Below are 27,684 nucleotides of genomic sequence, written 5' to 3' on the forward strand. Positions count from 1 at the left end.
GCGGAAGTTGGATATGTCATTCCTTCTTCCAGACTTAAATATGGGAATAACCTTACCAATTTTCCATCTGGTGGGGAACACTGAAGACCTCAAGGACAGATCAAAGATGAACTTCATGGGAGGACCCAGTATTTCAGCACAACCCTTTACAATAAATGGAGGAACATTGTCAGGGCCACAGCCAGAACTAGGTCTCAGATTACCAATTGCTGCCAATATTGTACTCAGGTCAATAGAACCAATTGAAAGGGAAGGGATATTAATTCCAGGATTGATGTTGCCATCGTCGACATCAGCCAAGTGTGTGTCATCAGAAAAAACTGAAGAAAAATATTGAGCGAAGCCATCCGGCAAATCATGCAAACCAAAAACCTGGTCACCCAAATGCATACCTTCATGAGTAGAGCCATTAGTTCTCCTTGAGTTGACAAAACCCCAAAAGCTCTTGACATCACTTTTGATACCCGACTCCACCCTGGATATATAGTTACTATATTGCCGAGCAATCAACTGCTTGACCCGAGTTCTCAAGCTTTTAAATTGTTCCAAGTGGTATAAAGAGAAACTCTTCTTTTTAGCACACCTATCCTTCCTTTTCATTAATCCTATTATTTCAGCATTAAACCATGGTGGATATTTAGTGCCTCCCGGCCTGACCCTCCTCTTTGGCACACAATTATCAAAGCACTCATAGATGAAGTTGTAAAATATATCAACAGCTTCATCCACACCAGAAGAATTATAAATGAGTTCCCAATGACAATCTCTCAACTGAGTATAAAGCATGAGATAGTCCGCCCTCCTGAAGTCATACAGTTCAATACAATTCGAACGGGAATTAGGAAATGTGGACAACATCTGAACTGTAATGACAAGCGATGGATGGTGAGCATCCTCTGGAACCAGGAAATAATCACAACGCTCGACATTAATGTCAATGCTGGAAAAGACCAAGTCCAAGATACGATTATTACAATTAAGAACTGTATTACAGAGAGCCAGCTCATAAAAGTTAACGAAAGAGGCCAATCTTCTGGCAGAAGGAGAGCCCAGCTCCAAACAATACCTATCATTGGTAATTTCAGGTAAGTTAAAATCCCCCAAAAAGATCAACTTATCACCAATAGCTGCATAACAAGATTCCAGGTGACTCAAATAGGTATCGAAGTACTGAAAGCTAGAAGAGCAAGGAATGTAAACAGCGATTACTGTATGGCTAACACCCTCAAAGTTGATATTGACACCAAGACTCTCGTACGGATCAAGAGTTAAACAGGGACATAGATTAGAGCGAACCCTACGATTAACAGCAATCAGGACCCCACCGCCCATACCTTGTGGCCTATCTCTCCGATAAATAATATAGGAGTCGGTGAACAACTCACTGTCCATGATTCCATTACACAACCACGTCTCAGTGATAACAATAACATCATAATCAGAAGCCAGGAGTGAAGTCAGAAATGAGTGTGTCTTTGTCCTCAAACCTCTAACATTTTGATAGTATATTGATAAATATTTATGCTGCTCATTCACTCTCTCCATGACAGTAACAATTTTTAATAAATAGAAGAAAAACAAATAGAATGATTGGATGGTAATAGTACTATTAAAATTGAAAGTACAAATTAAAATAGAATAAAAACAGTTAAGATATGGAATAAGATGAACGGATAAACCCATTCCGCACTCATCACCGATAATTAAGTAAACAAAACTAAACTAAATCTAGACAAAACAACCAAAAATGAATTCCAAAATAAACAGAAGGAATGGATGAGAAAAAAAACAAAATAAAGCAAGGGTTTGCTGACCCAAAATTAAATAGCTTGATAGATAGAAACTCAGTGATAACTAAGTACCCCAAACCATGTACACTCTCTCATACTCCTTTCCTCGCTCACTCACACACACACACACACACACCACACACACACACACACACACACACACACACACACACACACACACACACACAAACTCACAACCAGACATAGCTAGCGCTCAATAGAAAAATATTTAAATCATGCAGAATTCAACAAAATAAAAAAGACAAAAATTTCAGTACGGTATTTAATTATTCATTGTTAATGCAGAAGATGAAGGAAGAGGCAATAGTAATAAACAAAATTGTAAAGCGAGAAACGAGAGAAAACTTATAGGAGTCAAAACAAGCCAGTCAAGATAACACTGAATGAAATGATAGAGATAGTGATTGTACGCAATTACGAGTTCAGCTATTCAACAAGTGCATAATAGTGGTGTTAATTCATTCCATGCACGAGACAAACTAATTTAAAAAATCGTTCACCTGCAACTGCATATTCACTCTCATTAGCATGGAAGAAAATTAATGAAGAGATCCACTAAATATGTACATAATATGAATAACGAGATATAAAAACTGCTGAACAATAAGAATAATCATTCAAAATAATTCACTCAATGCACGAAATCAAACCGATTGTTAAAACCATTCACCTCCAACTGCATGTTCACTCTCATAAGCATAGAAAAAAAATTAATGAGGGGATCCACTAAATATGTGCATAAAATAGGCTTAATTATATAAGATATATAAAAACTGATAAATAATGAGAACTTTCATTCAAAATAATTCATTAATGCATGAAATCAAACTGACTGATAAACCACTCACCTGCAGCAGAATATTAACTCACATAAGCAAAGAAATAATATAAAAAAGGGAGCCTATAAAAATGAAACAAGATAATACTATTATGCGATATTAAAACAAATAATAATAATAAAAACATTCATTCCATGCATGACATCAAACAGATTGTTAGAGCCATTCACCTGCAGTTGCATATTCACTTTCATAACCAAAGAAAGAATATTAATTATTAATAGAGACAGCCCATTAAATATGCATGCACACAATATAAAAACAAGAAATAAATAAAAAACTGATAAACAATAACAAGAATACTCAATCAAAATAGTTCACTCAAAGCACGAGATCAAACTGATTGTTCATTTTAAAGTTTATTCAATTAGAATAACCAATTATTGCGAAGTGTCAGCAAATCGAGAAAAGGGCAGCAAATCGTCGTCCGATTGAATCACAGATACAGGTCCACCGTCCACAACCCTTGCCTTGATTCTTCCAGCTCGATCCACCCACAGGTATTTGATTTTAGCGGCTTTCACCAGCTGTCTGGCCTTCCCGAACAGGACTCTACGCTTTGCCGTTAACGATGCGTTGATGAATATGTGATTGGCTCCAGTCAGACCAACATCACGTGTAGTTAGAACTCCCTTATCCTTCTTCAACTGAATGAAGTCCTCCGCATCCTCCCTCCTCGTGAACTTTACTATTATCCCAGGTGTAGCTTGATTGTTGCGCTTTTTCAGTCGATGACAACAGCTGACTGCCTCGTAGCCCTTTTTAAATTTAATTGCTTTCCCTACATCCTGGAATAGCTTTTGCAAATTTTCATTTCTCGCCTCGGGAACACCGTGTATTTCGATACATTCTCTACGCGAATATTGTTCCAAATCATCAAAATCACTACTGAGTTTAATCACTCTATGCTTCAATTCTACATTTTCGGAACGGAGACACTTGATAGTTTCATTCTGACTAGCGATAGTCTTCTGCAATTCTTTCAGGAGCTCATTATTACTAGCAAGATTAGCACTAATAGGAAGCAAGGAGTTTGAGATTTTTTCGTCCATTTGAACAATAAACTCTTTCAAACAGTCCGAGATCAACACTTTGACTCGATCCAAAGTCAGCGGTTCAGTCACGAAAGCATCAGTGTAATCAAATGAATCGACATTACTCACCGAAATATCACCTTCCGTCAATGAGCGATTAAGTCTCTTCATTTTAAGGCATTTACTACACGACCACGGCTTACCAGCGATATGTTGCAGTTCAACAGCGGTGAGATTTACACACTTAGCATGGTACATAGTAAAGTCACAGTGCAACATGATGCAATAGTGAGACAATCTTATGTGAATAACTTGGAGCACAACTCAAGTTTGTAAGAAGTGTGTTAGAATCGCAGAACGAATGTTTGAGAGATGCAATTTGATCGAATTCATTGAAACCTGAGTCATTGAAACCTGAGTCCAACGTAACTTGGAAAAAACACTTGAGTAGACATGAAACATGTAGTTACAACACACTGAATCGAAAGTTATGAAAATTTAAGACTTTGAAGCTTAAAACTCAAGATTGATTGTTGACTTGATTGTAGACACTTCATAACATTTGAAAAGTGATCTGAAGATTCAATTCAATTCAATTCAAAAAATAATTTATTCCACACAACATAATATTATTACAAAACATTGTACCATCTAACAATACAAAAAAATACTAATGAAAATTATATGTTTTGCTTCAGATGACAAAAACATAAAGCGAAATAAATATGAGCACACCTAGGCATAAGCCCTATTGGAGTGCACTTCTCTTAAAATAAAATAAATTTAAAGACTAGAGTAGTAGGACCGCTACGCCCTACACATGAAATAAACTTTATTTATGTGAAAATAATTAATTATAAATTTACCAGTGTTACGGTCTTCATAATGCGTATTATACAGGTTGTAAACTCTAAGGTTCAACTTTACGAAATTTATATTGATTTTGAATTGGTAATCAATAATTTTGATGTAAAGTGGACTGTATTGAATAGAAAAGAAACAAGTGATATCTCTACAGAAACAAGTACATGCAATGAATATATAAAAGAACAACTCACCGAAAATCTGCAGAGTACCTAATGTAATATTTATATTATTGAGCTTACAACTCCCAGGTAAGGTATTCAGGTGTCCCCGAGGTAGGAGATGAATCAAGGATGGTGAAAAGGCAAGCTTAATTGTCATCTACTGTTGGTAAATTCGGCTTCCATCATATAACGTTGCACATATATTTCTGACGAGATATTTACAATGTCTTTAAAGACTATAGATCGGTGAACTTTCCAATCGAAAAATAATAGTTTAAAACTTTCAACTAAAGGGAGTTTGGCAAACACTCTTCCAAACGTAGGTTTATGGTGTACGATTTAACATTAACGAAAAAATAATAATTTGAAGAACGATTTTCTTCTGGGAATGATCGACGAATAATATCAATTCCCGACTCGAGGCAAGCTATTACAAAGCGAGACTGAACTGAAAGAAACAGCCTACTGGCTAGTGAGCGCGACGCACTCAAGTGAAAGAAATACGAACTGAACGAGGAGCGCGCATCCAATTCAAAAACGAAAAATGAAAACTAGAGCTGGCTCCAACATCCCCCCCCGGCTGAAAAGCTATTTTCAGACAAGGCTAGAGAACAAAGAAACGAAAAAACAATGAATAAACGACGAAAAAAATAAAAATAAAACAAAACGAGAATAAAACAAAAAATGCAAAAGGAAAATTATTGAGTAGGCAACGGAAACAACTTTGTAGCCGGCCCTTTGAAGCGACCATTGGCGCACCGCACCATAGCCACTCGAACGACACCGTCAGCACCGGGAAATACTTCCTCAATCACCCCCAGAGGCCATTTCAACGGTGCGACATTTGGTTGATCCACTAGGACGATTGTACCAACCGTGAGAGGGGTGGAATCCTTACACCATTTCACACGGGTTTGTAATTCATGTAAGTATTCTTTGCGCCAACGACTCCAGAAAGACTGAACCATTTGATTGACTAATTCAAACCGATCCAATCAATTCATTGGACGATCTTCCACATTTAACATAGGAAGGTACTTAAGAGGTGTCAAAGTGAGAAAATGAGCCGGTGTGAGGGCGAGGGGTTCACTCGGATCCGCGCTCATTTGACATAACGGGCGTGAGTTAAGTACAGCCTCAATTTGAACTAAGACAGTGTTCAATTCTTCGTAAGTCAACAACTGGTTACCAATAACTCGAAACAGGTGTGACTTTACTGATTTTATATTCGCCTCCCAAAGACCGCCGAAGTGAGGTGAACCTGGCGGGATAAAATTCCACTCAATGCTATGATCAGCAAGTTCATTCTGGAGCAGGTTTTGATATTCCTTGGAGTTCAGCATCCGTGACAATTTTATTAGCTCATCATAGGCGCCGACGAAGTTGGTACCATTATCGGAATACATGACCTTACAAGGACCTCGTCGAGCAAGGAAACGGCGAAAAGCTGATAAGAACATTTGGGTCGATAAGTCCGAAACTAATTCAATGTGAATGGCTTTAGTTGCCATACAGACAAAAAGACAAATGTACGATTTAAATATGAAAGGATTCCGACGCCTGGCCATGGTGATTCGAATGGGTCCACCATAATCAACTCCACATTTGACGAATGGTTTAGACGACAGAGTTCTACAGGCTGGCAGATTGCCCATTTTCGGCGGTGTAAGAGTGGGACGATAGTGAAAACACTTGTTACATTTTCGTACATGACTCCTTATAAGGACACGGGCTGATAAAATCCAATATTTTTGTCTCAAAATAGACACCAATAAATGAGGTCCAGCGTGACAGTGCTTTTCATGAAAATAATCAATCAAAAGCGTGACCAATGGATCATTTTTCGGTAATATAATCGGATGACAGCTGTCATAATTCAACTCAGAATTTTGTAAACGTCCACCCACACGAATAATATCATGATCAAGAAAGGGTGACAGTTGTTGAAGATGAGAAGTACATTCTTTCCCAGCTTTCAATTCCAGTAATTCTTTCGAAAAATGAATTTTTTGTACGACTTTACACAAATGTTTTTCCGCCAAATCGAAATCTAATTCATGAGGTTTAGGCAATAGACGAAGTACTTTCAATATTAACACCATGATACGCAATAGACGTTGGTAGTTGGAACAACGAGCAATTAAAAGATGAATCGAATTAATAGATGAATTTTCCGACTGTACTACAGTGACAATTGAGTGAACCTTGACCTCAGGTAGACACTCTATAGATTCCAGATCGACCTTGACGGGCCAATCACTCTCTTCTAACATTAGCCAAGAGGGGCCAGACCACCACAAATCATGATTAATTATTTCAGAAGGGGATAAACCTCTCGAAATGGGATCAGCTGGGTTTGAATTTCCTGCCACGTGTAACCAGTCGTTGATAGGACAGTCTTGAATTTTCGTAACTCGATTAGCGACGAAAGATTGCCATCTAGATGGACAGCCCCTGATCCAATGTAAGACAACAGTTGAATCCGATAATGCAACAACGCGAGTCACGTGACAACGAAGGCTCAAAACAGAGACAACAACCTGTATTAATTCAGCGAGCAAGAGCGCCGCGCATAATTCAAGCCTAGGTATGGATAAAGTCTTAGATGGCACGACTTTTGATTTAGCACACAACAATGTGATAGTTGCAGGTTGCATATCCATTTGAGATTTTATGTAGATCACACCACCATAACCTAAAGTCGATGCATCACAGAAACCAATGACAGTAATTTTCGAATCATTCATCACTCCTAAATGACGTGGTATGAAGAGATTGGACAATAAGGGAACTCCTTCTGACATGTCTCCCATTGAAGCGCAATAGAGGGAGGTACTGAATCGTCCCAATCAAGACCAGCATTCCATAATTGTTTAATTAAACATTTAAGAAACAAAGTTAGGGGTGACAAGAGTCCTAAAGGATCGAAAATGCGTGCTACTACCGATAAAATGTGACGTTTGGTAGGAACAGACTGATTAGGATTCACTGAAAAACAAAACGAATCACTACCAGGTTGCCATTTCAAACCTAGGACAGCCAACAAATTTCCCATCTCGAAATCTTTAGACAAGGCCAATTTTTCATCTTCCGAGAAATCATTCATCAATTCAGGAGAATTGGAACTCCATTTAGTAAGTTCAAATCCGCCTCTCTCGAACAATTCTTTAGCCTGACTACAAAGACGATTTGCTTCACCTAAAGAAGACACACTTGTCACCAAATCATCCATAAACATGTCACTCGGAATACGAGTTTTAGCATCAGGGAAATTTTCACCTTCTTCTTGAACAAGTTGATGGACAGTTCTGAGAGCTAGAAACGGTGACTCACTCAGACCAAATACGACAGTTTTTAATTCAAAAATTTGTATGGGATCATTGGACGAAAATCTCCATAACAAACGCTGAAATTTGCGACACGATTCATCGACAAGAATCTGTCTATACATCTGCTTTATATCAGCAGTTACAGCGATAGAAAATAACCAAAAATTGACTAACAGAACGAAAATATCCGTTTGCAACTTGGGGCCGATATGAAGTATATCATTCAATGATACTCCAGTAGTAGTTTTCGCGCCTGCGTCAAAGACAATACGCAAAGGCGTTGATTGACTCTGAGTTTTGATTACAGCATGATGAGGTATAAAATAACCACTTTTATCACTCTGATTTTTTATCAATTCCATGTGTCCTTGTTTGAGATAATCCAAGAGGACATCGTGATACACTAAACTCATGTTTGGATCACATGCCAGTCGTTTCTCCAAACTGATGAGTCGACGTTCTGACATAGCATAAGAATCACCAAGACAATCAGGGGATTTTGAAAACGATAATGAGACAACGAATCTACCCGAATTTTCACGACGAACGGACGATGCAAAATTCTTCTCGCATTCCAACTCATCAGCAGTGAGTTGTTTTCCTACATCTGGAACGCTTTCCACTTCCCAAAATTTTCGAACTAACTTATCCAACAGTGATGTTAGACAAGTCATCAAACACGTTGAATTTTCTGAAGATTGAGTTAAAATAGGGGCTCTACCCATCAAAATATAACCGAAAACACTTTCCAAGGCCATCAAATAATTCGAATCAATTTCCACACGACCATTTCGGAAAATATGGGGCACTAATTCAGCTCCTATAATAGCGTCAATTTCGCTGGGAATGTGATAACTTTCATCAGCAAGTCGAAGACCAAACAAATTTGATAATTTAGAATTATCAATTTTACTAGTGGGAAACTGTTCCATGATTTTTTCGACAACTAATGGTTCAATGGAAAATTTAACACTAGAATCGAGTCAAGATTGAAGCGTGACAAAAGTACGACCAAAAACTGATTGCGAATTTCCGCCAAAACCATTCACAATTAATTGGAAAGGAGAAATCGATAGTTGCAATTTAAGACAAAGTTTACGAGTAATGAAATGACTTTGACTAGCTGAATCAACTAAAACTCTTATTTTGTGCAATCTACCTCTCTTATCAGGTACCTCAACTTGAGCAGTTGATAGTAGAACACTATACGGTGCCAACTTCGAATCGATAGAACAACAGGTAATAGTATTATTTTCTACCTTTTTCGCATCCGAATTTGATGACGAATTTGAAGCATTTCCGAAATGTAAAAGCGAATTATGCTTCTGACTACATTCCTCGCAGTTGGAAGAAGTACAATCTTTACTACGATGGACTGGCGAGAAACATTTCAAACAGCAACCCTTCTCCTTAACAAAACGAAAACGGTCCCAAGGTGATAACTGACGAAAAAGACGACAATTGATCAATTTATGATTTGTCATCGAACATTTCAGACATTCTGATATTTTTACCGGTGATTTGGTCACTTGCGAATTCGATTGAACAACCAACACTTTGGATTTTGGTATTGGTTTCACTACTGGCTTGCATTGTTTAGACGATTCGTCATGCGGTAACGATTTAATCTGCCTTTCGATGAATGAAACAAAATCAGTATATGTGGGATCATCCTTAGTATGAACTGAAGCTTCAAATGCCTTTCGAGAAACAGGATCTAAAATTTTCAACGCTTGGAACAGAAATATTGCATCAGATACATCTTCACCTCATAGGCGTTTTAAAGCAGTAATTGAACCACAGAACTGATCGACTATAGAAACTAAACCTGCACGAGACTCAGATTTTAGACAATTGAATTCGAAAATTTGTTTCAAGTACACATTTGAGAGTGAGCGGGGGTCATTGAACCGCTTAATTAATGCATCCCAAATAATTTCATAATTATTAGCAATAGGTGGTAGATGACATGAAATATTAGCCGCTTCTCCAGATAGTTTGGACACCAGATATTGGACCTTTTGTTGATTTGGAATCGATTTGTTGTCATGAATCATGCATTTAAACATTTCGTAGAATACCGCCCATTTTGATTGATCTCCGTCGAACACAGGAATTTCAATTTTCGGTAAAATATTAGACGAATCCTTATTGGAAGATACAGGTTGAGCCGGGGTAGAAACACTAGGTACAACCTGACTGCGTTTTTTCAATTCACTAGCAATTGCTTCCATATGTTCGAACATTTCCATATGTGAACTACTAAATTTGGGTACAAATTCCGGGTCTTTTTCCATTTCAAGCTCCTGTATTTCCATTTCAACAGCTTCATAATCCTGAACAGTTTTAAGAGTGGAACTATAGAGAATTAGAAATTGTTTAGCACTAGCTTCTTCTTTTAAAGCCTTTTTCAACAAATCGAAAGTATGTTGAATACGATAGAAATATTGCTCAAGTTTAGCTCGTTTGAGCTTTAACTTCTTTTCACTCATGATTGGATATTGGAAAGGTCTTAATGATTTTCATTTACTAATTTTCGAATAAAATTACGAATGCAACAATGAACGATTTTCATTGATGATTCAAGCAAGCAAAATGATAATGTTAGTACAAATTGAACAGAGAAAGCTCAATAGACGAAGCAAGCTAAGCGATAACGTTATCAGCATTGCAAAGTAACGGTTCCGATCGGACAATAGAGATAAGAGTGAACCAACTTGATCGGCTCAATTCATAATGTACAAACAGGTTTGAACCCTAGCATGCACAAACGATTTAAAATAAAATTGGATAAGTGCTTGCCAAATATTTGAATAAAAAATAGCCAATAAAATCCGGCCCGGAGGACCAATGTAAACTCTAAGGTTCAACTTTACGAAATTTATATTGATTTTGAATTGGTAATCAATAATTTTGATGTAAAGTGGACTGTATTGAATAGAAAAGAAACAAGTGATATCTCTACAGAAACAAGTACATGCAATGAATATATCGATGGCTTAGAAGTGAAACCTCGTAAGCCAGCAAAAGTAAATTTTTCAGGAAATGAAAAAAACGTTTTAAAAATGCATTTATTGATTGAACGTTTATATTTTCATTTTAAACTTACATAAGCTCATCACAGTATTAAGTTATAATGTTTGATATTGATTTTGTGGGTGTATATATTATCTAGATGACTTACGAGGTAACACATCTTGAAAATGACGACTTACGAGGTCTTACAAGTTTTCACTTTTCATCTGGCTTTAGTTACAAGGAATCACAATTCAACTTAAAACATTGTTGTTGACCATTATAGAATAATGTAAATGGTACTATTTATAATAATGAAGCACAATTTTATTGGATCTCAAAATTTTTATTCGAAATCTATCTATAAACAGATTAAGTACATGAAGCTGCAATATTAATACATCGGGTTGTTATTAACTTATAGCTATGGTGATAAAAATGTATGAAAATATAAAGTTTGTCAATCATTATTATTATTAGACAATATTTTCAGTACAAAGTTACATTGACATTTATATTAGGCTATTGGATCCTAACTTTCAATAAAAATAAATCATCAAAGCATGGTTACATGATTGGATAACACATAGCTAAACCTTAGCAGGCATCAATGGTATTTATAGGCCTCATACAGTAACATGAGTTGATGAACACATTATTGCAATGAAAATAAAAGAAGAAAGCATGTCCATATAAAAGGAAGCACAGTATCTCAAATTATTATAAAATAAAAGTTATAAGTCTGAAGTTATACATGCTCATCATTTATACTTAGACATTGAATACTAAACTTCCAAGTAAAAATCATACAATGCAAGCTTTATGGTTGGACAACACAAAACTAATCCTCAGCAGGCTTCAACGGTGGCCTCAAACAATAACCAAATTTAATGAGCATATCATTTCAAAAAAATAATTAAAAATAAAAGAGAATTCATGTCAATATAAGTACACCAATGGTCATTTATACTAATACATGGTCATTCATACTAAGATATTAAATACTAAAGCGCCAAGTAATACATAGTCATTTACATAAAAATTTTCAATACAAAACCTCAAAGTAAAATGCTTGTTTCATGATTGGACAAAACAAAACTTCAGCAGACTTTAATGGTGGTTATTTATAGGCCTCATACAATAACCAAAATTAATGAATTCTTGCAAAAAATCGAATTAAAATGAAAAAGAGAGCATGTCATCAATGTCAAATGAAGTATGTCTATTATTAATTAATATTATAGTAACAAGTAATAAAAATAGAAATAATAGTAAATAAGTCATAGATAGGGCCAACAATTCAGATGGAAGTGGACTCCATACATGCCATTATCAGTAAAAAAAACTTATCAAAATAAAATTTCAAAGATGAAAGCCCTTATCTAATTTATTCATAAGCTATAGTATCATAGAATGGATGGCAGTCTGTAGGTATCACTGATTTAAGTTGCTGCAAGTGGGTCCATTTAGTTTTTGTTATTTTTAGTGGTTCTTTGTGTAGTTGTTTGAATTGAGCTAATTTAGCAACAGTGTTCCTCCGTTTTCTTTGAGGAATAGCAAGAAATTCATTATCAAATGATTTTGTTTTGACTGAAATCTCACCATCTTTGTAGCGAATCACTCTTATATCTGTCACCACAGGATCACCTGGTTTTCTACCAGGTCTAATACTATCATACATCAATAGGTCTGCCTTAGCAAAGTTTTTCACAAAGTCGTAGGTGAGTTCCTTTTGTTCAATAGGGCTTGGATTTGATCTGGCACATGCTGCCAGCCTTATATAGTCACTTGGTAAGTGGATTGGCTGATTGTTGATTTTGTTTTCAATCATGGCATGTATTGAGTCCACTTCCATCTGAGTATGGCCTTTTTCCAAAAACTTTTGTTGTATTTCAACATCATGTTCCTTGCTGAAAGATAACAGAGCATTTGCCATTATCACATTTCTATTTTGGCTAGTGCAACCATCACTCCAAATAACAATAGGAGTCTTCTCATCTTTATTCCACCGATTCTCTAAAAAGTCTATTACACAGCTGGCAAAGGTTGATGCTGATAAGTCAGCTTGTGTCTCATTGAACCAAAATGATTTTGCAAAATGAGACTTCATCTCATAAATTGAAAAATTGTGACAGACTAATTTTGTTTTGAAGTATAGAGCTGATGCATTTAAACTTGGACACACCTTCACTGCTTGGACATCTTGGCTAATGACAAATAGAGAACCTTCATCAGCTTTCAGCTTGTCATCAGCTTTTTCTTGTCTGGCCCTATCTTTCAATTTAACATGTTCAATGTAATCTTCTTCACTGATTAGTCCAGCATCTTTTGCAACACAAAAGTCACATCTGTCTTTTTTTGGCTGCTGAAATGATAGTTTTTTGCTATGGATTATCTTGTAAAATGTGCATGTGGACAACGGTTTTATTGGTTCTTCATCATTTTCACACTGCCTTTTATATTCTGCATAGACATCTGCCATTCGGTTTCCAAATACTGGCTCAATATACAGCTTTGAAGAGTCCCTCCTACAATAGTGAGCTGGTAGTTTGGGCATGTTGTCCAAAAATTCATTCAGCTTTGCTGCAGCTCTTGGGTTATTCTCACCAAGCCCTCTTCTTGGTCTAGCTACTTTTGCAGGTGTGATTGCATGCCCTTGAGCAGCATTGGTGGAATCTGCTGCCCAATTCTTGACTGTCCACTCCCCTAAAGCGAAGGTATTTAAGAAAAAGGGTTTACAAACTTTATGAACTACACCATTTGTGGTTTTAACAGTGTATGTTAATGTTGACTTCCGCCTTGAAGCTGCTCCTGGATTCTTGACACTCTTCTTCATTCCACAGCTCACCAATGAGGCAATATAGGTCTTTTTCTGACCCCAAGATAAATTTGTCCAGAAGTCTCTGAAAATAGTTTCTCTCTCATCATTTGAAACTTCATTACAGGTTCTCCCAGATCTTTGACATCCCCTACCTTGGCATCTTGGTCCTAATTTTCTTGATTTTCTCTCTTTTCCTCTTTTACTTTTCCCACTTTCTTCTTTTTTCCATCCAGTGTATTGTTTCCCTTGTTCACGGAGCTTTTTATTTTTGGAATCAAACCACTCTTCACGTTTTGCTTGGCCTTTTCTATTTCTTTTATTGATGAACCTACCCAAAGCATTATTTTCAATTAATTCTTCTTGATTCACATCAATGATGTCATCTAAAGAGCTTTGTTCTGATACAACATAATCTGGATCATCTGCAGCTGCTTCATCATTACTTCCATATTCTTCATCACATAGATTAATATTGGTTTCTTGAGGCAGAAATGAAGAAATTTGGTCACAGGCAGTTTCAGATTCTTTTATACTTTCTTCCACGATGACATCATTATTTTTATTAATCACAATTTGGCAATTTCCAGTTCCAGGCTCTTTCATAATCTCTTCCATGATGTCGATGTTATTATTTTTACAAGTTTTGTTTGGACTTGAACTGTAACTGTGTTCAATTTCAATAGAACTACAAGATTCCAAAAAGTTACAATCACGACTGTTTTCTTCATCTAAATTACTTGTACAAGTAGTCATTGTTGGGGTTGAAGCTGTTCTTGAAGGTCTGTCAGCTTCTATTTCAGGATTGACTGGCAGAAAAGTAGTAGCATCCATGATGAGATATCTTCACTGTCAACAATTTTATAATAGGCAGTTTCATCTTCTCTTATGCATGTTTCCTCAGTGACGTTTTCACAAGTTTTGTGTGGGCTTGAGCTGCAATTGTGTGGAATTAAAGATGCTCTTGAAGTTCCATTCTCAGTTAATTCTATTTGAGCAGAAGGGCAATTATGTAGATCACTCATCCAATCATCGATCCATCCATCATCATCCAGGTCTACACCCATCAGATTCTGTTGGCTGGTTTCAAGAGGATCCATATTTTCTGAAAAAAAACCCTTTGTTGAGGTTTACACTACTGGAAAGTGAAACCTTGTAAGTTAACACTACTGAAAAGTGAAACCTTGTAAGTTGTATTGAGGTTTGAGTTTGTTTTTTGCTGTTGAAATAATCATCTTAGGCTAGGGTTACAATACTTTCCTATCAAAACGACTAATACAGTTATCAATAATGCTTCACTCATAACACTTACCTGATTGAATAGGCTAGAAATGTAACGAAAACCAGACAGCTACATCAAGACACAGACTGCACCATTAGATTCATACAGGATCTCTGTTACTTACGAGGTTACTCCATTCATTTGCAGTGCCTTCTTGATACCTCACATACGAGGTATTTTTAGATTGCTTATTTTTCAGACTAAATAATTTTTCTGATTTACGAGGTTAATCTAGTTCGAAGCAGCTGATTTTTCTACAAATTAACACATCCATATCACAATTGAGGAAAATTACGACTTACGAGGTTTCACTTCTAAGCCATCGATATAAAAGAACAACTCACCGAAAATCTGCAGAGTACCCTAATGTAATATTTATATTATTGAGCTTACAACTCCCAGGTAAGGTATTCAGGTGTCCCCCGAGGTAGGAGATGAATCAAGGATGGTGAAAAGGCAAGCTTAATTGTCATCTACTGTTGGTAAATTCGGCTTCCATCATATAACGTTGCACATATATTTCTGACGAGATATTTACAATGTCTTTAAAGACTATAGATCGGTGAACTTCCAATCGAAAAATAATAGTTTAAAACTTTCAACTAAAGGGAGTTTGGCAAACACTCTTCCAAACGTAGGTTTATGGTGTACGATTTAACATTAACGAAAAAAATAATAATTTGAAGAACGATTTTCTTCTGGGAATGATCGACGAATAATATCAATTCCCGACTCGAGGCAAGCTATTACAAAGCGAGACTGAACTGAAAGAAACAGCCTACTGGCTAGTGAGCGTGACGCACTCAAGTGAAAGAAATACGAACTGAACGAGGAGCGCGCGTCCAATTCAAAAACGAAAAATGAAAACTAGAGCTGGCTCCAACACAGGTCTTCATAATCTATTATAACAATTGTAATGTTATTGAATGAATTTCCATTGATTTTCATGGAAAAAATTAAGTTAAATGGAAAAAATAATATAGTAAATAAATACAATTATTCAAAAATGTTTTTAGTGGACAGCGAATTAAATTATGAAAACAGAAAGACAGGGAAAAAACCACTGACTCAAGAATAAGATTATACTGCCTAATATTTATACTAATGTACAATCCTCAAAAAAGATTCACAGTCATTCAATGTGAACAGATAGAACTTCAAACTTTTAAGAAATATATTGAATGGGACTGAGGTATTAAATTTTCTTGAAATTAAATTAAACATTCTAGGTGCATTGAAAGAAAATGAATGTTGAAAAATTGTTAAATTAGATTGGGGAACTTGAACTAAAACCCGTCTGAAGTCATATCTGATATCCCGAGTAAGATTTGCATTGAGGCTTCTTAGAAAGAATAGCTTTAGTACTTTGAAAACATAGAGATTTCTGATTGGAAGTATCTTAAGCTGAAAAAACAGTGGCCAAGAATGATCAGTTCTGAGTGATCTGGTAATTATACGTATAAATGATTTTTGAAAAATAATTATGGGATTCAGTGTTGTGACATAGGTTCCACCCCACAAAACAATACCATAGCTCATACGAGAGTTAATAAGTGCTTGGTAAGCATTTAATAATACACGTGTAGGACACAAATCACGTAGCATGTAAAAGCTCCTTATTCCTCTACAAAACTCCTTTTTCAATTTCGCCACATGATTTTTCCAAGACAATAAAGAGTCGATAACTAAACCTAAGTATTTAAAAGTATTCACAATGTTAATTGTTAGACAGTTACAGTTATTAACAACAGAGCAGGAATAGCTATGATAACACAGATCTGTATCAAAAAATAAATTTCCCCTCAAGTTAAAGATCATGTACTTAGTTTTTTCACTTAAAACCATGAAATTTTTGCTGAACCAATAATTCAAGACTCTTAATCAGCGCTCATTCTTGTGTATATTGTATTGCATGCTACATCTGAATATGTGAGTGCAGTATCATCTGCAAAAGCAGTCAACCTTCCATTCAATTTTGCATCACATAAATCATTTATATAACAAGAACAGAATAGGTCCCAAGACTGACCTTGGGCACACCATAATCTATATTCTTGAAACTACTGTAGCATCCCCCTACCCTCACACACTGCTTTCTGTTTCGAAGATAGCTATGAAACCACTTGTATGGTAAGCCTCGTACCCCAGCTGCATATAACTTATTTAATAAAATTGAGTGCAAGATTGAAATTGAGTGCAAAAGATGGTTTCAAAACTCGAAGAATGCAGGGCTACATAATCCCTCGATGTGAAGCTAGTGAATTGGAGCGAAGACTAACGAAAAACCAAGTTTACGAGAGACGAAGAAGGGGGTAAAAGCAGTACCATATTGTATGACGCAAAACCAAAAAAACAAGCTATAACAGTTTAAAACTGAGAACAACCTAACTAGGACAATCGACAAAAACCTTTAAAAAATATGTAATGTATTCTAAAGATATAAATGAAGAAAGAATGACAAAAAATAAGAATGAACAAGTCAGCTGATCGAAATAAAGTTGGCAGTGGAAGCGCGCCGAGATTCAAACACTGCCAGAGCAACTACTAAGAAGAAGCTGGTAAGTAAGGAATGGACAGCAGATGAAATCTAACAGGGACATTATGGTACAACCCATCTAATATCAATTTCAATATTGGGATGTTTCATTTGTATTTGTGCTGTGTAACATCCATCTTCTGGCATTTGACGCTTTTACAATCCATATTTACCAGTTTTTGTCATGTATCTTTCATGCATGGTGAGTTAGGATTGATAGTTTCACAAGGACCATGAATCATTTGAGTTGTTACACATGTGTAGAGCTGTTGATCTTCTTCAACTTTTGGTATTTCAGCACTGATGAACTGGTCTACTCTATCCACATGCAGTGCTTCTTGAAGTCATATCAGTATGTGAGCATGTGGAAGGCCTCGCTTTTGCCACTCCACAATATACATGTGACAATAGACATCACCGAAAATATAAGCTTTTGTTATCAGATTTATTAGATTTTTCAACTTCTCATGGAAAACTCTTGCCAAGAGATCATGCCTATCCTGAGGTTTTTGCTCAACAAATAGCTCATTGTTAATCTCCAACCAATTAGGGTTACATGTGAATGTTATAAACAAATGAGGGCGCCCCTAGGTCCTTACGTATGTTTTTGCATCCTGTGTTCTCTCACGCATATATATCTGGGACTTCCAGTGAAGCTTGATGGGAGAATTATAAGTTGTCCAGTTTCTGCAACATTTCCATCTGATTGAAGTGCATTTCTAAAATGAATGTACTCATCAACTCTAAGCCTTTATTTTTTATTCAATCTGATGAAATAAATTATTGCAACAAAGAAAAATGTTGAAATTAGATTATCTATACATAATTCTATAAGCATAAAACTCCAAAGCCAAAATCTTGCGAGTTGTCACTTCACCTGTAGAAGGATTCTTTTGCTTCAGCTCAAAATGGTATCTTCTCCATGTCAAAACGTTAATGGGTATTGTAGTGCGTCATAAGATCTGTGAGTATCAGAGTTCAGAGATTCTTTTTGGGATCATATTTCTTGATCCAATTATGATATCCCTTTGCCCTTGCTGATTTTCTGCTTTAATCACTGCTACTTCAGATGATGTCGGGGCATTAAAACGTCCTCTGTGCTCAGCAGATGGAGCTCTGTCAGCTTGAATTGTATTGCTAAAATCATTTAAATGCTAGTTCCTCTCCAAAGCACACTTGAAACAGTTTCATTTCATAAACATGAGTGAAATTTTTTTTTTTTGGGAAATCGAATAAAACAATTTTATTCTTCATACAAGTGATGTATAAAGTTTTATTCTTTATGCTAGTCATGATTTTTTTTAATTATCAAATATACTCCTAACTCACTAAAACTGAGTTGTATGGGAAAAACACATTTGAAAATAATTTTGAATTTCTCCAGGCACTTTTAATTTGTCAGACAAAAAGAAATGGTTTACAAGGTCCATTTTTGGCGCCACTTTGAAGCCAGTAATAGTGGCGCCACTGCTACATGCTAGTGTAAACCTAGCTTTAAGTCCACAACTTATAGGAGTGCAAAAATGCTGCTATATTGAAAAATGACTTAAAGTTTTAATTGAAAGGCAAATAATGTGATAAATCGACCGATCATTATAAATTATAATATTGCAATGATTATATATTGAAGAATCATCAATGAATACAAAAGTAATTAATACAACAGGCAAATTGAAAACGATAGTTAAATTTCTATTGAACATCGATGTTTTTTCACCTTAAACATCGATAAGTGAAAAACATTGAACAGTAAACATCGATGTTTTCAAACATAGATGTTTTTAAACATCATTGTATCGCCCTACGTTTTTACGGATGATACTATGAAGACTATTATTTATCCTTAGAGTGACTCAGATAGTGATAATCAATTTCCTTTTCTATGTACATGTAAAAGAAAGGGACAGAGTTTTTGAAAAGTAGTTAACAATAAAGAAATACTATTGATTGGAAGCAGCCAAACTAAAAGTTTATACATTTTTGTAGGTAGCTAATCAGACTTGACGTTCGGCAACGGAGATTGATATTTAATCAAATTTAAAACAGAAAATCCAATATTCTAAAATATTGTTTTATAGACTTGAATATTTGTTTAATATAAAACAAATTAAGACGGTATTCTTTAGTCCAAATTTTGTAAAGAGAATAAAGTTGAACCAATAATATTACTTTTTTATTAAATGGATGATAAGAATGATCAAATAATTTTGAATGAATAAATATTCAAAAGACATGTCAGAAACGATGGATGAATAGATTTTTCTTAGTATTAATATTAATACAGTGAAAATGATATAATGTACAGTATATGATACTTTACACTTATTCTTTTAAACATTATAAAACAGGATGAAATCAATTTGATTGAATGCACAATTCTGTTAATGAGCTTACAGAGTATTAGTTTATTATTTTGCTATAGATTGGAACTCAATTACTGTATTTCGGAAGTTTATTGAGCTATTGGTATAAATTTTTCATAAATTTCGAAATACTTAAAAGTACAAAAAGAGCTTCTAAACAGGAGCTTCAATACTTAAACAGGATATTAATTATTAATAAACTATCAGCTTATATTTTCTCGTGCAATAGGGTCCTTGTTAGTGTAACCTTACATCAAAGTATCTTCCATCATTTCATTGATATGAAATGATATTTCATATCATCACAATATTGTATAATAGTTAAATGACATAGAATCATTCTAGTGTGATTTCAGCCTAATCCAAAATGTCGGTGTTGCTGTCATACAACAACAATCCTAAAGGTGCATACCATACAGTTACAGACTTGTGCGCTTCACCGCAAATGCGTACCTTATAACAATAACAATATAAATTATTCATTAATTTAGGTATGTGCTCTGCTTGTAACTTGTAACATAAAAATCTCAGTAAAATTATATTAGCAAGAGGCACGAAATATAACTTTTAAGCCTCAGTTTTCCATTGAGAATTTTTGAGGCAATAGAGTTTCCATTTATGCCAATTTTCTCTATGCTTAATACAGCCTTTATTAGTTAATAATCATAAATCACTTCTACAAGTGTGTCTAATGAAGTACAAGTGATTGATAATATATTTGTAGATTTGAAATTGATGTGGAACTTCTCCATCCATAAATGAGTATAATAATAGTAATAATATGGCCCAACTCCACTCTGTTTTGAACAATAGGTAATATTTAGTAACTAATAATTTAGTTATTATTGTTACATGTAACAATAATATCTAGTATCATGTCTCAAATCAAGTTGAGTTTGACTACCTTATTGGTATCCTCAATTTGCAAGTACAGTATAAATCATTAATAATTTACTAGTATGAGAAGAAAAATTAAGTGATTAGTACCTCTATCAGAGTCATAAAATGGAGGAGAGATGGTTTGATTGTCATCAGCTTCTTGTGATGCAGTTACAGCCTGCATCAGTCTGGCAACTTTATGAATTGCTTTTGAGCATGCCAGCTTGTCTCGGAAGTATTCCTTCTTGAAGCGAGGGTCTAGAAGAGTTGAAATTCCAAGTAAATCACTATTTTCAATCAAACCAAATCTGCTCTCATGCTGGGTGAGAATTGACGTCTTCAATATTGTTTTGTAATTTCAAATTTTGGAGATAAAGATGTAATCTCTTCATGCAGCCGGCTTGCCACAGGGATAGCCATACTGCTAGTCAAGTACTGGCCTGAACTAATTCCCAAAGTTGCTGTCTGTAGAGGCTGGAGGACATCGGTAATCTCTTGCATGACCTCCCATTCCGACGCAAATATCATAGTTGGAGCCGTTGTAAATATATTATAATGACAATGTCATTGATGTATTGTCGAAGTTCTATGAATCGCTTCAGCATTTTTGGTAAGTCGAATTCCATCGAGTAGGAACATCTTGTATGAGTTTCTTATCAACAAATTTTCTTAACTCGTCACTGGCAGAAACACTATGATGGAACCATGTCACAATTCTGACTTTTTTCAATAGTTCCTTCAACTGAGACACATTTTTCATTGCTTTAGTAGCTACCAGGTTCAGCAAGTGAGCAAAAAACATGGAATATGTTTGTTCTTTCCAAATGATATTTCAACCGCCTTTTCAATATTGGCAGCATTATCTGTCACAACAGCTGTCGTTTTCTCTTTGCTGATTTACCATTCATCAACAAAAAGAGATTGATTTCTAAAATCATGAAAAGTGAGAAATGAAGTTTGTAGGAAATCAGCATTATGGTAGTTTATTTTGTTAATTTCAACACACCGATTTTTCGCCAACACGACAACACAGAATGTTCTCTGATGGGTTGATTGGATTGGCGTATCGACGGCAGCCAGACCTGATAACAGCCCTCACACTCACATTCCGGGACGACACTTCACGGTACGATAGGACAGAAAGCTCTATGTTTATTTAGGGTTTTTTCTAGACATTTTAAATTGATAAATTATCCATTAATTTGTGAGAAGACATAACAACAGGTCAATGTAACTTACTGAGCGCGAGGTCTACTGTTCACAGAACTACTAGTATACCTGATGTAATGGATTTTTTGCCACTTTGTAATGGACTATTTTCATGTGTTCTACTCTAATAAATAAGCATGGTGAAACAGGCTTTATGTTAGCTGCTACGAAAATGTGAGTTTGATAGAAACTATGGAATAAACTTCTAAAATGTAACAATGAATTTCTGTAAATGAAAATAATCATTGCATGAATATAAAGATTGCTATTGCAATGGATTGCGTTTTAAATAATTTAAATGAAGTAGATTAGGTTACATAGGCGCTCATACAGAATTAAGTGCACATGTCAGACCGCTGATATTCATTGACAAACTTATAAGGTTACTTAAGAATTAAATTCAAAATAATTGATTAAGTTTTATCAAATACATTTATTAAAATCACAAATTATATCAATTTGGAGAAATAAAACGACAAGAAGATATATTAGAAATAAAAATGCATGAAACTCATTCATCAATGAGATAATGAATATATTATTCCAAAAATACCGGGTGAACAAACTATTTTGTACTGCAATTCGTATTATCACGAAGAGAATACAGTAGTTTTCTTGTTCTTGGAATAACAAGCTACCGCACTTAGCCTACTGATACAGTATTTCATTTACATGTATTTACAGATTACAGGATTAATAATTCATTTACGATGTCATTACAAAAAATATTCTTCAATTCATTGTTGAGAAGTCAAAGAGGCCCTACTGTTAATATTGGCCTCAACGTTCACATTACCGTAAAACGGGGTGATTTGATACAGTTTCAAAATTTTGACATTAAATATCTCTTCAAAAAAATTCCCATTTTTTAGGGATACTTCTTGTGACTGTGTAAAAACATGCATTGGCCTTTTTAAATTTTTATTTCCTTTTGTATTTTTTTAAACCCTCTGAATCAAGTCACCCCGTGATACAGGGTGAATTGATACACCATACAGTTTTCATTGAATATCCCTTTAGATAAAGTTGGTGTTTTTAAAAAAATATTAATGAAGAAAGTAATAAAAAAAAAATCACTTCACATGAATAATAGAACTTCAATCAACATTTTCTGGAAAATTCAATCGTTCGTAACGAATATTTTCTGGAGGAGTCTCTCGCTCTCTCTAGATTGATAATAATGAGATTGATAATAGAACTTTATATAGAACAAATAAGCGTGAGATTGATAATAGAACTTCAAACAACATTTTCTGGAAACTTCAATCGTCCATAACGAATATTTTCTGGAAGAGGCAGGCGCCGTGAGATTTCATGAGGGCACGCCACACTTGACTCCTCGATGTCCAGCCACACAAAGATAATATATCACTATGGTTTCTGTAAGGCTTTAAAAACTTCACTTCTACAACTCTGGTAGTTCGTGCAGAATTCTCAGTGTTATGGATAAGACCTTTGACACATATAATTTGTCACTCTTTGTGATTGAGTCCTTCAACTTAACTAAAAATTCTTCTTCCATTATAGACATGTAGTCGACTTGAGGTTCTTGTTCCTTTCTAAAATTTACTACCGGTGCAGGTTCTTCATCTTCCTCAAAGTCTGAATTTGTACCTGGTTCTTCATCAGAGGTTTCCTCACTGTCTTCGTCTAGAATCTCTGATTCTGACTCACTCTGACACACATTTTTTACACTTTTCCCTGGCTTAACTTGTAGTTTGTCTTTTCTAGCTGTTCTTTGCCTCGGTTTCTCCTTCCCATATCTCATCTCACGAAGTAAATCCACCACACTACCGTCCATGTTTTCTTCAACTTGGACTGGATTGGCATTCACTCCTTTGTTGGGAAGCTGATTCAGAATTTGCTGGCGATCAACTGGAATAATTCCAGTTTTCTTTAACCCACTTTTAATATTACATTCAGCATTTTCAATACCCTCAAGAAGTTTCTTTACCATGGGAGGAAAATTAATTTTACTTGATGTACCTTTGTTACCCTGATTCCTTCATTCTTGCAGAAGAGATCGACATTTACATTCGAGTAGCCGGAAAAAAGCCACATCTAAGGGCTGAGCTAGATGAGTAGAATGCTTGGGCAACATTGTAAAATACTGTTTTCTCAGCAAGCACTTAGAACAGCTTCTGAAAAGTGGCTTGACAAGTTATCACCTATTAAAACTCGTGGCTCAGGTTGCTTCATAAGGTAGGGAAGAGCACAATGTTCGGGGAAACCTCTATAAAGCATTAATTATAACCCCTAAAAGCTTGTTCCATGTGTTTATTAATTACTATGACATTTCTTCTCATAATTTCATTCATTAAATTTGATTTCGAATGCTTGAATTTTTTTATAGAGGAAATATCTGCATAGTTTGAGTTGGTACAGTAATGCATTCAAAGTTGAGTTCAATCTTTCAACTTAATACAGTGCATTTTTCATCTGGCAACATTCAAACATTTTGAAACTGGAACTGTAAAACAAATTAATAATTGATTTATCATATTAATAGCTAGTTTTGAAAATTTATTTCAAATTTCGGGCCTCAGCAAACTTAATTACCACTTTTTATCACCAAAGTGAAAACTCATAACCTATCAAAACCACAAGAAAGTACCGTATCTGTATTTAAAATTCAAAGTTCAATAAGGTTTTCAGATATTTTTTCTCTTAACGGATGGTTAAATAGAATAAATAAAATTTTTACAATAATTAAAATCATTCAATGTGTTTCTTTCAATACTGTAGTTCGAATGACTCACTTTGAGTTTGTCCATTTGCATACCGTAGTTGTTTTTACTTGAAGTTTCAATCAACATTCATTTGAAAAAAATGAAATACTTATACTTATTATAATACAATAAATACTTACTACATTTGAAGACCTGAATAAACCAAGTTTGATAATGACATTCATGAGTTTTGAGAATCAAAACTGTAGAATCTTATTATCTATAAGAAATTTGTGATCATGGCAATCACACAGACTGTTGTGATGATTTTTGGATGATAAGTCCATGTTTGAAACTTTTGCAACTCAAGTTTGGTGCATTACTCACTAATTACGAAGTAAATTCATAGTCCAATAAATCACATAATTTTATTGATACAAATTTTTTACACTGGAAAGTATGGTAAATTTGTTCAAATCTAATCTTTTCAGTCTAATATAAAAATGAGTAATGAACAAGTTATTGTGTTTCATTAGACTTATGATACACTTAGTCCATACCTTATTTTTCCAAGTACAGCCTATGCAAAATCCTTTTTATGATTGACAAAATTCATCTTGAAAATGATCAAATAGATAAATCACAAAACATTCTTAATTCAGGAACTGATAATGGAAGGAACATTGAAGAAATGTATACTACAAAAGTGATCAATATTATTATTTATTTATTTTAAAATGCACTTTAAATAATTTTAAATGCATTTTAATTATTAATCATGACATCATTAAAATGATCGACATCTATTTCCTCGATTTTTTTTTTGTTTTTCTACCGGTAAATTTTATAAAACGAATGATATTGTTCTGGTATCAGATTTGAAGTAGAGAGGGATAACAGGTCTTCCTTCTTCTCTGTTGGAATTGCAGGAGGAGTTAGAGTTTTATAAAAAGGTGTTGGTTTCTGAATGTCATCTATAGAGCAATAGACTTTCCTACTATTTCTCCTACTATCGCTTCTTACTTTTATAGCTTTGAATTCCTGAAAAAAATCTGTCTTATAATATAAGATGAATGGTGTCTCTTTCTTCACTTTTATCACAACGGCTTCTGAAAGCAATACTTTCTGTTGATCAATATTAACTTGGAAATTATTCCCCATAATTTCACAAAGTCTTGGTAAATCGAGGAAATCTTTTGTCCCCATCTCGAGAACTTGGTATGGCATACCCGTCTTTTTTGCCATTTTCATTACTTTCATCCACTGACTTGGACAGTAAATTGGACCACTTTTCAATGCTCGCTCCTTTTCTTTTAGAATTCTGCTATGCATGGATTCAACAGGCATTTGAGTATGACCAGTGGTCAAGAATTTGTGTGTTATTGAAGGCACATCAAGGATCATTACTATGTACATGTACAAGGAATACATAAATTTATTCTTCTGTTGCCCATTGCAGTTGTCAGAGTAAAACAATAAATCAATTCCTTTCTCCGCAAATTTTTCAATATATTTCAGAATGCAGATTCCAATTTCTATTGCACCTCTCTTGCCAATCCCCTCATACCACGTGAAACAATATCCAAGCTTTTTCTTTGTGTCAAATACTGATAAATTGTATGTTGACAATCTTCTTTCATAATAAAATGATGAGATTTCTCCACAAGGTGATGGCAGAACAGCTTGTAAATCATAGAATAATAAACCACCTGGCCCAGACTTACTGTTTTCTAATAATAATAATAAATCAATTTTTTTTTCATGAAAAACATACAAATAGAGTTGAGCTTATATGAGATATTCTTGTGCATATTAAAATTTCTCAATATCATACAATAACTACATTTTTTTAATATACTTATATACTTAAACAAGGAGGAGACAAATTGAAAACAAGTATCATATATATGTATGGTTAATACAACTGGAACAAATCAATCACGAATTGAATAAGGAGCAATGGTAGTAGTCTATTTAGTAGTGGACACCAATTATTAACCTTATTATCTTACATTATATCACATAGAATAAAAATATCACAGATTGAATTACATATCACAAATCATTTCTCTTATCTCTAAAGACTTCACAATGTAAAAAAAACTCTATTTATCTTCTCCTCTGAAAGATTTGACAAAAGTACCATCAACCTGTCCTCATTATTAACTATATTTTGGTAAAATTTACCTAAAAATTGAATTCTACAGCATCTGTACATAGGACAGCGCAACATAAAATGCTCCAGAGTTTCCAACTCTCTGTAATTACATATAGGACAATTCTTGGAAGAGTCTATCCATGTTCCTCTATCTCTGAACAAATACATACCCCTATCCGATGCCAGGCGCAGCTGAGATAAGAGTCTTGTTCTAGCAAAAAGTGATTTAATGTTAAGTTGCTCTCCTGAAGTGAAAGAGGGATTTATTTTCTTATAAAGAGAACAGGTTGCCGACACTAAAGCTGATTGTATGTCTGACAGTCTTAAAAATTCTGAATATTTCTCAGAAATATCTGATAATGAGATTTCGAGTAAATTTTGAAGAGATAATATATTTGCTATTTCAACTTGGTATCCAGACTTTTCTATGTGACTTCCCACTTGAACCAACCAGTTCCCCGATAAATTAGCTCTACCTTCTTCACTTTCCGCCAACCTAGCCAAGGTATTAATACAAATATTGGGGTATCTATTGTTAGACATCGAGAGTACTCTTTTTACAAAATGCAAGCTTCTACAAAACACGAAATGCCCTAATTTGAATCTATTCATTTCCAAACGTACCCCCCAACTTGGTGAACATTGGCTCAGGAAGAAAAGCTTTTCCAAGAAATGTAATTGAGCTTTTTCTAATAATTCAACGTTTTGGAATCC

At 34.8% G+C, this 27,684-nt stretch overlaps 1 protein-coding gene and 1 long non-coding RNA gene across 2 annotated transcripts; one reads left to right on the plus strand and one right to left on the minus strand.

Moving 5' to 3' along the window:
* The first annotated feature begins 3,940 nt into the window (after positions 1-3,940).
* LOC120352757 lies at positions 3,941-16,143 on the plus strand. The gene is made up of 2 exons (XR_005572094.1): positions 3,941-4,584; positions 16,045-16,143. It is a non-coding gene; the product is annotated as an uncharacterized LOC120352757 (long non-coding RNA).
* Positions 11,110-15,487, minus strand: LOC111054395. The gene is made up of 2 exons (XM_022341429.2): positions 15,187-15,487; positions 11,110-14,979 (listed from the first exon to the last, which is right to left on the minus strand). The coding sequence occupies exon 2, from the start codon at positions 14,706-14,708 to the stop codon at positions 12,444-12,446; it is 2,265 nt and encodes a 754-aa protein (XP_022197121.2). The 5' UTR covers positions 14,709-14,979; positions 15,187-15,487; the 3' UTR covers positions 11,110-12,443.
* Positions 16,144-27,684: the final 11,541 nt, after the last annotated feature.

Source organism: Nilaparvata lugens, chromosome 8 (genome assembly GCF_014356525.2).
Source record: "Nilaparvata lugens isolate BPH chromosome 8, ASM1435652v1, whole genome shotgun sequence".
Taxonomy (NCBI): Eukaryota; Metazoa; Arthropoda; class Insecta; order Hemiptera; family Delphacidae; genus Nilaparvata; species Nilaparvata lugens.

What these genes read in the sequence shown, in the direction of transcription:
- LOC111054395 (XM_022341429.2), bottom strand. Translation starts at nt 14,708, where the DNA reads ATGGATGCTACTACTTTTCTGCCAGTCAATCCTGAAATAGAAGCTGAC.